This window comes from Odontomachus brunneus, unplaced genomic scaffold (genome assembly GCF_010583005.1).
Source record: "Odontomachus brunneus isolate Ranch 3 - 2012 unplaced genomic scaffold, Obru_v1 Obru_scaffold_030, whole genome shotgun sequence".
Classification (NCBI taxonomy): domain Eukaryota; kingdom Metazoa; phylum Arthropoda; class Insecta; order Hymenoptera; family Formicidae; genus Odontomachus; species Odontomachus brunneus.
Window position 1 is genome coordinate 1,902,909 of NW_022639480.1, and position 16,368 is coordinate 1,919,276.

General features: G+C 43.6%; 2 protein-coding genes across 6 annotated transcripts; one reads left to right on the plus strand and one right to left on the minus strand.

The window, feature by feature from the left end:
* The first annotated feature begins 1,688 nt into the window (after positions 1–1,688).
* Positions 1,689–10,532, plus strand: LOC116843180 (transcription factor Sox-2-like). 4 transcript variants are annotated; one of them, XM_032813366.1, is made up of 6 exons: positions 1,689–1,886; positions 2,236–2,396; positions 2,747–2,943; positions 8,239–8,416; positions 8,591–8,678; positions 9,627–10,262. In XM_032813366.1, exons 3-6 carry the CDS (start codon positions 2,826–2,828, stop codon positions 10,260–10,262), a joined length of 1,020 nt encoding a protein of 339 aa, XP_032669257.1. In that variant the 5' UTR covers positions 1,689–1,886; positions 2,236–2,396; positions 2,747–2,825. The 4 variants fall into 4 exon arrangements, with proteins under 4 accessions (XP_032669257.1, XP_032669255.1, XP_032669256.1 ...); XM_032813364.1 differs by having other exon boundaries at positions 1,689–2,396; positions 9,627–10,532; XM_032813365.1 differs by having other exon boundaries at positions 1,689–2,322.
* LOC116843178 (85/88 kDa calcium-independent phospholipase A2) lies at positions 10,437–14,622 on the minus strand. Of its 2 annotated transcripts, XM_032813363.1 has the most exons (4): positions 14,434–14,622; positions 14,006–14,171; positions 13,834–13,924; positions 10,437–12,995 (listed from the first exon to the last, which is right to left on the minus strand). In XM_032813363.1, exon 4 carries the CDS (start codon positions 12,993–12,995, stop codon positions 10,938–10,940), a length of 2,058 nt encoding a protein of 685 aa, XP_032669254.1. In that variant the 5' UTR covers positions 13,834–13,924; positions 14,006–14,171; positions 14,434–14,622; the 3' UTR covers positions 10,437–10,937. The 2 variants fall into 2 exon arrangements, with proteins under 2 accessions (XP_032669254.1, XP_032669253.1); XM_032813362.1 differs by having other exon boundaries at positions 14,006–14,621.
* Positions 14,623–16,368: the final 1,746 nt, after the last annotated feature.

A 16,368-nucleotide genomic window follows, 5' to 3' on the forward strand; every position in this document is an offset into this window, starting at 1 on the left:
TTTTTTTTTTTTTTTTTTTTTTTGGAGGCGAGAAACATAGTTTTAAGTGACAAACAATTTTGATAAAAACTTGAAGAACACTTTGGCACGATCTTTTGTGTCCAGTTATCCTAAAAGGAACGACCTGAGCAAATATTTGTCGATGATTCGTGCTAGGTAGACAACCTATACTCGGAATAGAAAGCATTCGAACGCGAAAATCTCGTGTCATAATCTTTAATCCATGAAACTGCTGCGCGACGAGGGTCCGCGACGCACTCCCGTTTACTTGCTTGCGCCGGCAGCAAAGTTGATCCTGCAAAGTGCGAGTGAGATGCTCTCTTTGATCTCTCACAAAAGCCGCCACACGGCATTGACCGTGGTTTATATATGCCATGTATGAGCCACTGTATTTGCTAGCTCACTCATTCATTAAATTCGTTGTATAATTAGGCTCGCCGGAACGGGCCCGAAGAAGGAGGGAACTCGACTTCGGGACTCGACGATCATTCTGCTCTATTTTGTCGCGCACTTTTCGCGAGCTCCTCTTCTTTTTCGCATTCCGTTCGTAATTGCGGCCGTGCGTCTCGATGTTCCTAGTAGAAACGCGCTAGGCGATATTTATCGCAACTCACACATAGGAATTCGTATACACCGAAAAAACCGACAAATATATTTTCAGGAGAAACACTTGGAAAATATCTTATTAAATCTATTTTTTGTGATCTTTTTAAACATCTCGTTGAATATTTTCATTAAATATTTACTTTTCAACAAATTTTCTTCGCGAAAAATTTCCTCACTTAAATTCATCCGAGAAAATATATAAGACTACCTCCTCTTCAAAGCCCTGCTAATTGCTCTAAATCCGCTAATGATATGCGAATTGTACAACTTGCAATTGAGAAGCAATTTGATTGCGACTACCGCCGGTATCGCGAGGGTGTTGTGCGTGATCGGTCGATCGACGAGCAAGATAGCCTTAATTAATAGATTCTCACCATTTTGCGCGACGCATTTGTGTTTGAGACGTCTCGCGGCGGGATGTTAATGCCGAGTCAAACACAAGGATGAGCACACGGTGCTTATTGTGCATCCCGGCACCTACCTGAGGTCCGTTCCACGCGTTGTTCGACGCCGTCCAAACGAGTGCGCGCGCGCGTATGTATGTGTGTGTGTTATACGCGCGTACACGCATTCTAATTAAACATATACAACACACGACGCGAAAGTGCAAAGAATACTAAAAAACATACTAAAAAAATTAAAGACTATATCGTCCTATTCATAAAGTAATATTTTTCCAACATATAGTGTTTAAAAGTTCGTAGACGTTTTCAATATTTTGCAGATATACCTTAGATTTTCGCATCGAGTTTCGAAAATCACGTGATTTCTCATTGCGAACTTACAGAGGAATCTCGTGATGTTTTGTAGTTTTCCATCTAGGAAAACGCCGGTAAATCGACTGGTGCGATGAAGACAGGTTCGCAGGGGATGCAGCAACGAAGGAAGAGAAAGAGTGATAAAGAGAGAATAAGTAAGAGTGATGGAGGAGAAGGAGAAGGAAGAAAAAGAAGAAGAAGAAAGTAGGAAGATCTTACGTGTCTCCCCACCAGAGGTAGGTGGTCCACGGAACCGCCTCCGTCGAGGATGGTCTGCCATCCGTCCGTCCGACGGTTTCGTGCGTGTGCCAGACAAGACGACGAGACGCGCACGTTCGTCTCCTCGCCTCAGCCTCTTTCACCCGTCGGTGGACCAACCTGTGCGGCCGTGTCGCGCGCGCGGTTCCATCGTCGCGTTTCTCCTCCTGACCGATCAGTCGGCCATCGGAGTTTACCTGATCCGCCAGTGCCAGTGTCGCGTCGCATCGCGTCTCGTCTCGCGTCATCTTCTCGACTTTTCCGGTACCTTAATGACGCAAATCAAATCAGAATAATAAACGACACGGCAGTTCGCGCTTCATTCTCAAATGACCAATAAGCCCAAATAAGAGTTGTTATCGGTGGACAAGACGATTATGCGGGAGATTTTAATTATGACACGAGTCGATGATCTTATCGAGGATCTTATCGAGGTCGATCGAGTCGAACTCAGCTCCATCCGATCTGGCGCCTCAAATTAGCGTGCTACGTATCGATCCTTGTTGAGACGTCTTGTAAAGAGTATCGGAGAACGTGTTAGGTTTCAAAGCAACATATCTCTCCTCTCGGCACGTCTCATCGTCATATCAATATCTGTCCAATTTTTCCGAAGTCGATAATGTCTGAGTGAATCAATCCGAGTGATCTACAAATTCGTACAAGCCGAATCAGCTTAATATCGATACAATGCGAGGACAAGGTCAGACGATGTCGGTCAAGTAGTTATAAAGAAGATTCGACGACCTAAATAAATCGCACCCTGATAACTCTCGAGTAATTATCAGGTTTTTTTCTCTCTCTCTCTTTCTCCCTCCTCTCTCTCTCTCTCTCTCTCTCTCTCTCTCTCTATATATATATATATATATATATATATATATATATATATATATATATATATATATATATGTATATGTGTGTGTGTGTGTATGTATCTATCTATAAACTTATCTATCTCTCTTCTTGCACGAGCTGCGACGAGGATCTTTTATCGTGAAACGTTCATCTGCTACTAATTTACGAGAGATGCGTTTCATTTTCTGTCAAGATTTACTATTCGATTTATCATTCATTATTTGAATAATATTCGACGTTTGTGTATTAAAAATATGGTTTCGAATTTGTAGAAACGTATGTCTTTGATATCTATGAAAAATATGTTTTTCGATGCGCGTGTGAGTGCCGGTCGTTATCAGTGAAATAACAATGGAGACGCATCACACTAATAACGGCTTATCGTCCATGGAAAACAAAGCCGGCCCATCGAATAACGAACACTGCAGTAACAATTCCCTGGACGACGCTGTGGGCAAGTTACTACAAGGTATATATAAATATATAAATTTCTGTATATTTAATTAATTATAACAAATAATATATAAATGAATGAACAGTATAAAATAATGTATGATACAATTGCAAACTATAGCAGATACTAGATTAAAATTAACATCTCAAAAGTATTATGCTTGGAAATTTTGACAAATTTTTAAATATAAGATTTATATCTCAAAGAGCAGACTTTTATTTATGTAGTTTGTGGTTCACTTACTGCAAAGACTTTATTACAACATTTTTGCATTTCTATTTAGCTTAGAAAATATAAGATGATAAAATGTTTTATTTTGAAAACATTCAAGTAATCCGCGACTCATACATCGCGTACTCGCAAGACGTAAAATCACGGCAATGGAAATCCTTTCGAAATTCTTTAGAGAAATACATTTGCCGGTGAAATTGGACGACAAAAAATGCCGACAAAAAATAGCGTACGTTCGCTCCTTCTTTCTCGTATTCTCCCGTTGTCTTTATCGAGTCGTTCAGAGAGAAGGCAGACTGTAATTGGCGTTGAAAGGCCGTGTCGTCGGATACCGCTCTTCTCCATTTCGCCAGCCTGCAGATTTATACAGACGACATTCGGGAGAGTAGAAAGTGGGTAGAAAGGGTAGACTCGCGAAGTGCGGTAGACAGCAGGGAAATATAGAGGGAGAGGACACGGAGGCAGAGTCGGAGATGAGGCGGAGAAATATAGCCGAAGATCGCTCCTCACGAGATGATTCCGGGGAAGATTCGAGAACGGCAGGTGCTGCGAACCGAGCGAGACCGGCGCGGCGAACGCCTGCCACCCGTCGCTAATTATGCCGCAGTACCGAATTAAATCTGAAAGATCTCGCGCGCGGTACCGGACATGATTTACAGCGCACGTCGAGACTTAGTACTCACGAAATTTCGCCAGAGATACGTCGTCGTCGTCATTATCGTCGTCGTCGTTGTCGTCGTCGACGTCGGCGACGTCAACGTCGTCAAGATGGACGAACGAACCGACAGACAGGTGGAAATTACCGACTATGATATCTTCGCAAGATTCTAATTTTATCCACACGAACGTTAGACCATGACAACAATCGCGACGCGAATAATTACGAAAATTAATGAGGTCTGGCCGTTGTAGCAGATATGAGAGGAAAGAGTCGGATATATCGCTCCTTCGTCCAAGCTGGATCGAAGAGAAGACGCGTAACACATGCACACAACCATTAACATCTCCTGTTAAGTAACGTTTACTGTATATACAATTATTTTTTCTTAATAATCAACAAATCTACTTTTCTCATAAACAAATTTTTGCTTTCTCTTCTTCTTCTTAATTTTAATAATTGTCGACTTTGACACTATCGAGTTGCAATATTACCAATTGAGATCCGCTAGAATCTGGCTATGAAAGTACTCAGCTATATAATGTAACGTTATATAAAATAAAACGGTCCAGAAAGGATGATAGAGCGAAAAGCACTCATATTCTTTGATACACGAAGTTGAAAAATGGTTGGCACGCGCGAGAAACTCGTAAACATTATCCGCAAGAATGCATAATCTAAATAGTTTATCGTATAGCTTGAGGAGAGACGTGTCTCTGCGTCGCGTTTAAATATTTAATCCACCAGTGCTAATTGATGAGCCTCTCGTTACATAGTATCCGTTCGACGAAAACACAGGTGACCTTTGATATATAGATATTTCTCGTCGAACATATATGTATAATTGTGCGGTTTAACATAGAAAATATTTTAATTAACCAACGGGAGTGTGATAACTAACATGCCGATACACGTATATTACGTAAGTTCTATGTCGCGTGGAGTTTTTGGAAAACTTTCAATTCGGATAGGTATCGCACGCATTCAATCGAACGGAAAACGATCCTGCGCTATATCGCGAGCATATCGTCTCGCGACGTATCACGAAAATCGTGGAGATGCACGTGGCGATGAGTGCGGAACGTCAAACATCGGCGGGACGAGGTGTCGAAGCGTTTAAGAGGGTCTTGTCAAGAGGGGATTTGTAAAGGAGTTAATGTAGCAAGAGTCGACGACAGGTCACCATTGACGACCGGCATGGCCGAGCACACCGGTTCATTCACCAGGATGCACAACCCGCCTATTGTAGGTCGACGGATGCGCAAACTGCGGCCCTGATCTCCACTCAAAAGCCGTTTACATCCTGAAAAAGTGCGACAATTTCTCGGTCTCATTGGTGCGGCGCGTGTCACCGATTCGCAGTCGTTACATCGTAATTAGTCAAATCGAAATGGAGGAACGGGATAGAGAAGAGTCTAAAATTAAGCGCCATTTGGCGCGAGTTTCTGTTAATTCCGCGATCAGGATTCATGATTTAATCGCACCGCAAGTCTGCGTTGAACGCCAAAGAAACCGATCGACTCTCGCGATAACGAGCGTATCTGTCAATGTTGCTCCGAGATAAAGCTTCGTTCTGCGACTAATACCGCTTTATATTTTGGGCGTATCAACGTTATTTCCTACTTTTGCTCCATTTAAGAGGGTACTTTGGCCTTCTACTTGTGTCTTCTACTAAGTATTTGACATTAGAAAGTTTATAAATGTTACATTGCCGAAAGCAATTCTTATTCAAGAGAACGGCTGTAGAAAAAATTTTAATTGAAATAAAATAAAATAGAGAGTGGAGTTAATTGTCCAACAAAAGCGACAATTTTAATAAGCTTTAAAAACTCTTTTGAAGAAAACGAATTTCTTTCTCGCGTCAAGTTATTGCAAAAGAAGTGACGAGCTGAGCAAATTTTTTTTGTTCACTGTGCACACAACTTTCGTAGCTAAAAGAGTTCACTCTTCTCGTCGGTACCGTCGGTTCTCAAAGAGGACCGACCATGCCACAGGCTACCGCGTCACTCTATAGGGCCAACCAATGCTTTTTTCATCGACCACATAGGGTCCTTCGCCCTTACAGCTGGTTCACGCGAAAATCCCTCTATTCCTGTCGCGTTCTTGGCAAGTCCTTCCGCGTTTCCGTGTAAAATATATTTCGGCAGCTATCGACGCAGGCGTCGACCAAGGACCTCCCCCGAACGTTTAAAGGCGCCGACACAAGTGCCGCACCGTTGGACCGTGTACCCACGGTAATTAGCTTCCACCGGCCTTCGAGGTCTGGGATGACGCTTCGCCACGTGGTCTTGCCCGCTCCCTTCGTGACTGTGACTCGCCCTCCGCTATTCAGCAGTAATTAGGGTCGAGAGCGTAATACTTGACACAATTTCTCCGTAGGATTTTTCTTCACGAAAATAATTATACATTTATCAAATAACGAATTTCTGACGAATGCACGAGAAACGTGTACTTTAGTTAGCAAAAAAAAGTGAAATTTTATACAAGATACAATTACAATATACACCCTCCCCTTCTCTCTCTCTCTCTCTCTCTCTCTCTCTCATTTCCACTGCCTCTCCATTTACCGTTCCCTCTCTTCTTCTGTCACCCTCTCTTCCTTCCATCTCTTTCCCTCCCTACTTTCTCTCCCCTACCCTCTCTCTCTTCTTCACCATCCCTCTTCCCCTTTCCTTCCCTCTCACTCTCTCTCTCTCTCTCTCATACCCGCCCCTCCCATTCTCCCCTCTCTCTGTCCCTCTCTCCTCCCACTCTCCCGACAGGTTTTTCCTTCCTTCTGTCCTCCTCTTTCTTTTCTCTCCTTCCTTCTCGCATCATCTCTCTTCGTCCTCTCTCTCCCTGTCCCTCGTTGCCTCTCTCTCTTCACTCCTCTCTTCTCACACCTTCTTTCCTACTATATTTTTTTTCTCTCCCTCCCTTTCTTTCTCCCCCCTCCCTCTTCCTCTCTACTATTCCATCTCCTTCTCTTCTATTTTCTCATATCCTCCCAACCCTATCTTCCCTCTCCTTATCCACTCACCTTGCACTTCTTTCTTCCTTTCCCTCTCACTCAACAACCCCTTTCTCACTCTCTCGCGCTCTCTCACTTTTTCTCTTCCTCTCTTTCACCTCATTCTCATGCCCCCTGTTTTCCTCCGTCTCCGTTTCTAGCCACGGTCTCCGTCCCTCTCCACCTCTCTCTCCTCCTCTCCATCTTCCTCCATTTCTCCCTCGCCGCTCTCCCTCTATCCCTACTACTCATTTATCTACTCCCCTATTTTCCTTCTTCTCAATTTCTCTTTGACCCTCTCTTTTGTTGCACTCCTTCTTCCTTTCCCTTCTCTCTATCTTTCTATATTTCTGTTATATATGTCGTGTGTATGTGTGTGTGTGTGTGTGTATAAATTTGGGCAATTTGCAAATTTTCCTCAAAACTCTATGTTCCAGCATGGTTCCTCCAAATTAGACTCCAGACCGGGCCGAGGTATTAAGGTTTAGGATAAACTGCGCTTGGAGCACAGCACAGATTTACATAAGTCGGTATACGTTTGTTCGAAGGGAGGGACAAGGTTTTATGACCCCATCTTGCTTGACGCTCGTTTCCCACGAAGTGAAATGTAGGAACACATCCGGAGCCGAATCCTCTTATTAAGTGTTCCCGAGATTTCGAGCAATCCGAGACCCTTGTATCACTCGGCGTTCCGGCCATACTACCACAAGCAGGGATGTAGTACTCGAGACCCATAGGAACGCGTACATTAATTCCAGTGCTGCAACGATATCTCGAAAGAAATAAAGTTTTTTTTTACCTGGGAAACATTCGCTGGAGATGATCAACGTAACCCGACCAGTTCCAGCTGGTCATTCGCGCGCGAGAGAGGAAAAGATTACCGAGAAAACGGTAATAAGTGAACGATGGAGGGAACAATAAAAACCACCGTGCTCTCGGCTGGACCCTCTCCCTTTCTCTATACACGTATACGATTTCCAGGTCGTAAAACTCCTATCGCGTTCGCAGTAAAGTTAAATAAGAGGGAAGACAGATGAAGAGGAGAAAAACCAGCGGCGTCACGACGAACTCGTCTCGGACGAATCGGCCGCACGAGCCGCGAGCGCGAGGATACAGGTGTAGCTTTATCTCGTGTTCTTTTACGATCCGATTCCGCAACAAGACTACTTCCGGTACTCGCGAGGGCGGCCCGTGTCTACAGGAAGATAAGCTAGAACTGCGCCATCATGCGTTTGCAACGTATGTTCCGTGATAGATGAAATCGTGATTAAGTTATTAAGTCGACATCAGCAGCGAATGTCGAAAAGCGATGTAGAAATCTATATTAGAAAAAAGAAATAATTGAGAAATTTCATATACGCGACACAAAAACAAATCCCTCTTCGACGAATGATATAAAAATCATTAGACTTTTCGCTCGTTGTATTTGCAGGATACGACTGGACGTTACTTCCGGTGACTTCGCGCGCAGGCGGTCGAAGAAGCGCTCACGTGAAGCGTCCCATGAATGCCTTCATGGTATGGGCGCAAGCGGCGAGGCGAAGATTGGCCGACCAATATCCGCAATTACACAACGCCGAGCTATCGAAGACGCTAGGAAAGTTGTGGAGGTAAATAGATTCTTATGCGTCAACCGTCTACTGAAATTAAACATTCCGCTCGCTACCTTATAATCAAACTTATAAAACTTATAATTAACGTCTCAGCAACTTGACACTCGCGCTAGATCGTATCCCGATATTACTCATGACTACACTTGTATTTACGCGATTTATCTGCAACAGGATTTTGAGCGACGGCGAGAAGCAACCGTTTATTGAGGAAGCAGAGAGATTACGGAATGCGCACAAGAAGCAACATCCGCACTACAAGGTAAATAATTGACTGACTAGCGAGAATCGCCACGAAAGAATGCGTATAAAGAGCTCATTACTCCTCTCGAAAGGTGGCAATACTCGCTTTTCCACGCGGGTGCAGCATTCATCTCGCCCAGTCATGTCGCGTTTGACTTTCTCGCTCGCGTAAAGCGGCGACACGGATGGCTTGACCGCGGGGAATTCATTTCCCCTTCTCGTAAATCATCGGCAGCCCTCGTGCGCACGCGGCGGTGGGGCTTAAATCGCGCGATCGGGCCTCGATTAACCACTCGAGTGCTCTGAACGAACGAACGTGTATTGCACGCGCTAATTCGTCCCGCTATCCCGAATCGGTCTGCTCGATCTTGCAACGCGATTTCGCAACGCGCGAAACGTTCTGCGTATTTTTAATGATGCGTGATTACTTTGTCCTCTTCGTCTTCGCAACGCGCGACGCACGGGCGCCGTTACGACGATTACAGATGCAGCACCTTGAAAATATTTTCAAAGAATAAAACTCGCAAAAATGACGCGAGAATGATCCTTCTTTTTTTTCTTCCAAACAAACAATTAAATTTTATTTATATTTGAGCTCAAATAATCCTTAAATACGGACAATGATTGAGGAAGAAGTCAAGCGGGGACAGTGTTTTTATTTTATTAAATTGGGGCAAAAGATTTGTCGTTTTCCATAAAATTCTAATTTGTAGGAAATTTGAATGTTAAAAAAGAAAGAAAAAGGGATAAAAAGATTAAGAAAATACTTCGTTAGATATCTACAAAAACATTTGGCCAACGCGCGTTACTTATTTAATTCAAAAAAGTTTACCTACACTTTGAAAGTTAATTCTAGTTCGTAACTTTATTTGACGAACTTTTCTAACACTCAAGTATAAAAGATAAATTTTCTCGATTTGATACGTGTTTTTATATCACTAACGAGTATTTTATGTGCCGTTCCTAGTATCAACCGCGTCGAAGGAAGCCCAAGTCGGATGATCAGATGGGCATTATCGTACACAGAAGTAGTTTACCTTCGTCAGGTACTTCTCTCGATTCAACTGGCACCGGTTCAGACTGCACAAGCTACACCCGTCTGTATTCGGATGCCGGTATGAAAGCGTATGAGCGAGCGGCTTACGGACACGAGTCCAAGTCCACCTACGATCACCTGGCCCGGCCAGGTATCTGGGTGAACGAGACAGCCAAGTATCCAGCCGATCATCCCAACAAGGCGTACGACGCGACCACGAAGAGCTACGCTGAAGCCAAGTGTCACGAGGTTGCCAAGTATCATCACGAGATGACCAGTAGCAAATATCATGAGATGACTGGCGGTGGTGCCAAGTACCCGGAACTACAGTCCAAGAACTACGAGCTGCCCAAGTATTCGGAAACCAAGGGATATTCCACAGAAATGAGCGGCGCCGCTACCAAAGCGCCGTACGCTTACGTGCATGGCCAATATTACCCCGCAGCTGAAGGATACGCCGTACACGAGGAGAACGAATATCAGGCGCAGAGCGTCTCGCCACACTCCTTTTATCCCTATATATCCGCGTCGATGGCACAACCGCCATACTATATGGGGCCTCGATAGGTACCAGCTTCCTTGGTCCTTTTTAACGACGACTGTGACACGACTCCTCGTCGTATAGTGACCTGTCGACAGTTTACAAGAGTCCGTAAAGTAACTCGAGCAATAGTGGGTGATACCCGGCGACAAACTCGATAGACCGTTTAGGTTCCGTGAAGTAAAGCATATTACTCGATATACGCTTTGTGACAATATATTTCGTTTCTTTTTTTAATTTATTTTTCTCTGTAAACGCTATAACGATATTAATAAATTACTTCTAGACACTTTGAACTCGTGACTCACCTAATTTAACAATAACACCCACACTATTCAATTAGCAGAGATTACGAAAAACGATAAAAAGTGAGTTGAATTGTAATATAATATCAAGAATTGTGCATTATTCGTCGTGTCGTGAGAAGTTCCTAATGAACTAGAATGAAAATTTGTTCCCAATTTGACTATGAACGCGAAAAGAACACACGATATGGTACGCACGATCGCTGCAAATCAGTTGTTTGCTACATATTATTACAAAAAGAAAAGAAGGAAAGATGTAATATTCACTAAAAATCTAATGTCAGCAAGTCTAATATCAAGTCTAATATCACATTGGTCGTAGTGAATAGCGGTGAACTTGTAACCTAGCAGAAAATTGTCGTGCTAACGATCTCGCCATTATAATTTTCTCTGTAGCTATGAGCTACTATTGATAATCGCTGCCAGTTCTTTCACTTGATCTCGATTCGCGTGCATAAACGCCTTGGCGGACCAGATCATGTGCACCAAGATCTCGTCGTTCTTCTCGTCCATCGCGACCTCCGTCGACAGTTGCGGATTGAATCTGTAGTACGGGACGCCGATCATGGAGCACCAGCTTCTGGCACGATCCACCACTCGACCGTCGCTAGCAGTCGCTTGGTCGACCAACAACGTGCCGAGCGCTGAGATGCCGAAGGCGAGCTTCGCGGTGTCCCAGAGACTCTCCGGCCGAAAAACATCGATCTCTTTGAGAGCGTACGTAGTAGGAGTGCATCCAGTGCCGAGAGAGACTACCAATGTCAGCGGCACTACCTGCTGCGGCTGACCGGTGGCCTTCAACGCCAGATTGTACTCGTGTATCTCCGCCATAGCGTCCAGAGTGGGATTATTTGCGATTAAGCCACCGTCCAGAAATCTACCGAACGCTCGAAAGTACGACGGCGCAGCACCGGTGGCTCTCGCTGCCTTCCACAGAAGCTGCTCTTCCGGCGGTAATGTGCGCTTGAACATTGTATTTTCCGCCACTTGCAGCAAAGTGCTGGGTGAATCGTAATTGCGGAACAGATGAAGATCCACAGGCTTTCTGTCGGCAAGCACGCCGGTAATCATGATCTTTGGCTTTGCGATATTCGCCATAACTGTGTCCGCACCGAGACATTCCTTCAACACCTTCTCCAAGCCCTCACTGTTGTACGGACGCGAACCCACGAAGGCGTCCTCCTTGATACGAAAATAGAGCGCCTGGCATTCGCGTAAGGACTTGCCGGCGGCGAGACCGAGAGCGAGAATGCCACCGGTTGACGTGCCGGCGATCCAGTCGAAGCACTCCACCACAGGTCGCCCAAGCACCGACTCGATCTCCAATAACGTTTGGATAAGCACCAACCCGCGAATACCGCCACCGTCGAGGCAAAGCAGTCTGCCGCCGTCGACAGTTGTTCTGTCTCGCTCGGTCATCTTATCCATGCCGGAAACGTGCAGCATCTGATCGATGACGGTGCGCGTTACGTGGTGCGGCGGTTCCGACGGCGCGATGCCGGTATAGGTCTCGTTGAATTTGCAGCCGAGATGGCAACCTATTATTTCAGGCGGACATCGCTGCGCGCCCACCGCGTGCAGCAGATAGATGATCTTGTTACCTTCGGTGTTGTCGATATTAGCCTTGTGCAACGGTGTCTCCGACTTCCAGTTGCGAGCGTTGAGGTCGGCACCGAAACCGATGAGCGCTTGCACGATTATTAGATCCACAGCCAGATGTAGCGGGGTATTACCCTCGTTGTCGACGATGTTTACGGACGCCATATGGCTGAGCAGTGCAACTACGCACTCTAGTCGCTTGCGCATCACCATCACATGTAACGCCGTGCGCCCGTCGAAGTTGACCGCGTTGATGTCGCAGTTCTCGATCAGCGCGCATATCACCTCGCGACTGCGCGACCAGTGCAATGGTGTACCGCCAAACTTCATGTCCTCCGAGTGGAGCACGTTCGGCTTGTTGTGCAAGAAATCGCCAACGTAACCGGGGCTGGAGGGCTCGGAACCCTCGGTAGCGGGTATATTAACGTCAGCACCAATCAGCAGCAACGCCTTCACGCACTCGGGCTTGTCGTTGTGACAAGCTACGTGAATAGGAGTGTGGCCGTTGCTGTTACGGCTGTTGAGACTGTTGGGCAGACCAGCTCCCAAGGCCAGAATGATCTCTTTGGTCGACGTGGCCGCGTAATGATAAACGGTGTTTGCGCTATGATCCAGATGCTCCAACGAGCTCTTGGCCGCTATCAGCATTTGCACAGTGCGTAGATTGTTGGTCTGCACGGCGACTTGCAGAGGCGAGATGCCGGTTTCCAAATCGCCACTGTTGAGCTCGCTGTTGACGATTGCGTGTGAGAAGGCGTCGTACAGCGCGAATTTTGCCGCTATATGCGCCAGCGTCCATGTAGGGTGCTCCGTCAGAGTATCACAGAGCTTCTGTATTTTCGCAACGCTGCACATCTTGAAAGAAATAAAATCGTTATTAATCGTAGCTGTTTCTCTTTTCTTTCTTATTTATCATATATCATATACTTAGGAAACAAGAGACATATCCTATGGATATCAAAAGCTTCAGATAAACTTAAGGAGTTTATTTACCAGATATGTATTTACCAGATATGTATTTTCAAGACGTCTAAGGGACATATATTTAGTGGTGCATGAAGGGAGCAAGTTCACTATTTATCGTAAAAATTACATTTTTATATATTTCACTATCTAAATAATAAATTTTAATTTGAAACTAATTTCATGATATTACCTTGCCACGTTTCACTCAGTACATTTCACTCAAAGCATAAAACAGCAATTTTCTAGCCTACAACTAATCATTACACAAAAACAGTATAGTGAATACTTTTTTTCTCCTATATGCTGTGTTTTCTAATATATAATAATTACAACAGTAAGATTTTCATTTGGATGTTATCACTTTTTACAACGTTATACTGGAATAATAGTCACTTATATTGTTCCTATTATAAAGTTCTACTATAACAGTAGAATATCTTACAACAATTGCAAAATTACAGACAGTATAGTGCAAAGAGCTAGACTAAGACTAAGCTGCTACTAAAGAGTAAATTGCTTTTTCTCCTAGTCACTTAGTATCAAATGTTTCATGAATAGTGCAGACAAGTAGAGAAACTTCAACTACATGTAATGTAACTTCAACTAATGTTTTACTAGAGTAAATGTTATATTAAATTTTTATACAATTTTAAGACTTTTTAACTAAAAATAAACTCCTTAATTATATTAATTTCTATACACACACACACACACACATAAAAGTTACCTCACGCACTATCTGTACAAGTACTGGTACTTTATCCTTATATATTACGAATCTCTCCACTGCCGCTTCGAGAGATTCGGCTCGGAACAGGCTGAGAGAAGCAAAGCATTTGAGAATTAATTTAAGAAATTAATGGACAAACTATGATAACGATGAAAACAATGAGATGCACCTGTACGCCTGATGAAGGGTCTCCGTACAGGGTCTGTGCAGTACAATCTCATACTTTTGACTCTTATCGCCGGGCCCGTATAATACGATGCCATCCTCGCGGGAGTAAATATGCCGATTGCTATAATGCTCCGGTCGAACCTCCTGTACGACATTCGGCGGCGTATCTACGTAGACGATGTTACGAAGCACATTATTCGCTATTGCGCCTATCCAGGACATGATACTGTCAGTCGTGACGTCAATTGTAACTTCGCTAAATATCTCACTATTCAATAGACAGTCACGGATTTCTACCGCGTCAGAACGTTACGCAAGTTTATGTTACTCATAGTATGACAAAAAAGTGGCATGACAACTCGTCCGTAGTTTATAACACTGTTCTTACTCTACTCGTAATATAATTCTACCAAATAACTAGAACTTAACCTAACTTTCCTGTTAACAATGAAATCCTTTAAATTTTCAAACAGCATGAAGTAACACAAAGCATGAAGGAACACAAAGCTAGCGGCCAGCGGATGGAAATACTCTGTTCTGATTGGTGCATTTCTGGAGAAGGATGGAAATACACCAATCGAAACAGAGCATTTCCATCCAGCAAGCAATCCAGCACGAAAACAATCACCATGTGCCGCTGGCTTAACTTATTGCACCAGTACACAGCAGTACAGTTGAAAAAACAGACCTACTGTCAGTATTACAAAATATCTATAGTATATGTAATAGAGAATTCACACTGCGTTCGATGTCCGACGTATGATATCCGATATCCAATAGGAGAACAGGGTACCTATTATAGACTTCTTCGGAATCAATTCCGATCGGAATAATTCCGTTTCCCCTAGAAAATACAATAGAAATCTAGGAAATAACTGAATGTTTCCGATCGGAATTGATTCCGAAGAAGTCCATAATAGGTACCCAGCTTTCTAATAGAGAATTCAATTCTCCATTGGAAAGTTATTCTTTTATTGGATATCGGGCGTCGTACGTCGGACATCGGACGCAGTATGAATCCTCCATAACATAAACTATTAATTTTTAATATTGGCAGTGAATATTAAACACAAATGCCATTTGGTGAAATCAATTTCGCCAATATTTATATTGTATCACATTCTCCGAATAATTCCCGTATTCATAGTCAGGTCCAGGGTTGGGCATGTATTATACTGAGATATTATACATTGTATTATATCAGAGAGAAACCTGAGAGCGGCCATGCCATACGTTTTGACTGACACCGATTTTCACGCTGTTTGATGCGCCATCTGTACACATTTTTGAGGTGGATCTACGTTCCCTACGCCCATTTTCAGACGCTGCCGGTAAAGTGTCAATTTGTTGCGTGTCCATTCTATGTCCATTTTCTGGCGATTTGTATCCGTGTTAAGCGCATAATTGCATGGTTAAGAACATAGACAGTCCATGTCGAACAGCGTGAAAATCGGTGTCGGCCAAAACGTACGGCGTGGCCGCTCTCAGGTTTCTCTCTGATTATATACTGTATTATATAGTAGTTGCTTTCCAAGAGACACAAGTCGACACAAGTATCATCCTATCTTTGTTATTCACTAAATGTGGAACAAAGATAGAATGGGTGCTTTCCAATTGCTTAACACATCTTGACATACACATACATAAAACAGTTTATTGGTCACATATTATCTAAAATATCTTGTAAGATAATATGCAACCAATAAACTGGTTTTGTGTAACACAGTGTACGCAACTGAAAGCACCCAATGGGTGCTGTTATGTTTCCTGTATCTCATTACAGCAGTAACATAATATATTCATCATGTCACTAGATTTTCACTTTTCCGCCAGCACATTTCATGGCTAACAAGTTCACATGAAAAATTTCATGTTTCTACGCTCGCCGAGTTTAGTGATCACGAGTTCACGTGAAACTTTTCACGTTCACTTTTCACGTTTCCGCCCTAGGGGAAAAGTTACATGATCGCTGCCCAGGCCTCTAACTATGAAAGGAGCGTCCCGATTGACCACGGTACGATTGGACCAATTGATGAAAAGAATTATCTAGTGAATACTAGGTCGAACCAATCATTACAATCTGTGTCCAATCGTATCGTGGTCAATCGGGTCCCACCCGACTATGAATATGGGTATAATGCCCGTTTCTATCAACTTTGGTTAACTTAACCGGCTGGTTATTCCAATGGAATTGACCAATGACATTTGTTTTAATTCTTAAGAAAAAAAGAAGTGCAATTGATCAATTCCGTTGAAATAACCAATCGATTAAGTTGATCAAAGTTAGTAGAAACGGGCATAAAACAACAAATTCTACACGCTTTAAATAATACGCGCTTTTCTTTGCTGAACGCAATCATTAGT

Excerpts from the sequence above, each read along its gene's own strand:
- LOC116843180 (XM_032813364.1), top strand. The coding sequence starts at position 2,826 with ATGGAGACGCATCACACTAATAACGGCTTATCGTCCATGGAAAACAAA. Across the intron at positions 2,944-8,238 it reads TGTGGGCAAGTTACTACAAG|GATACGACTGGACGTTACTT; the intron begins GTATATATAAAT and ends TTGTATTTGCAG. Across the intron at positions 8,417-8,590 it reads ACGCTAGGAAAGTTGTGGAG|GATTTTGAGCGACGGCGAGA; the intron begins GTAAATAGATTC and ends TATCTGCAACAG.
- LOC116843178 (XM_032813362.1), bottom strand. The coding sequence starts at position 14,226 with ATGTCCTGGATAGGCGCAATAGCGAATAATGTGCTTCGTAACATCGTC. Across the intron at positions 13,925-14,005 it reads ACCCTTCATCAGGCGTACAG|CCTGTTCCGAGCCGAATCTC; the intron begins GTGCATCTCATT and ends TGCTTCTCTCAG. Across the intron at positions 12,996-13,833 it reads TTGTACAGATAGTGCGTGAG|ATGTGCAGCGTTGCGAAAAT; the intron begins GTAACTTTTATG and ends ATTTCTTTCAAG.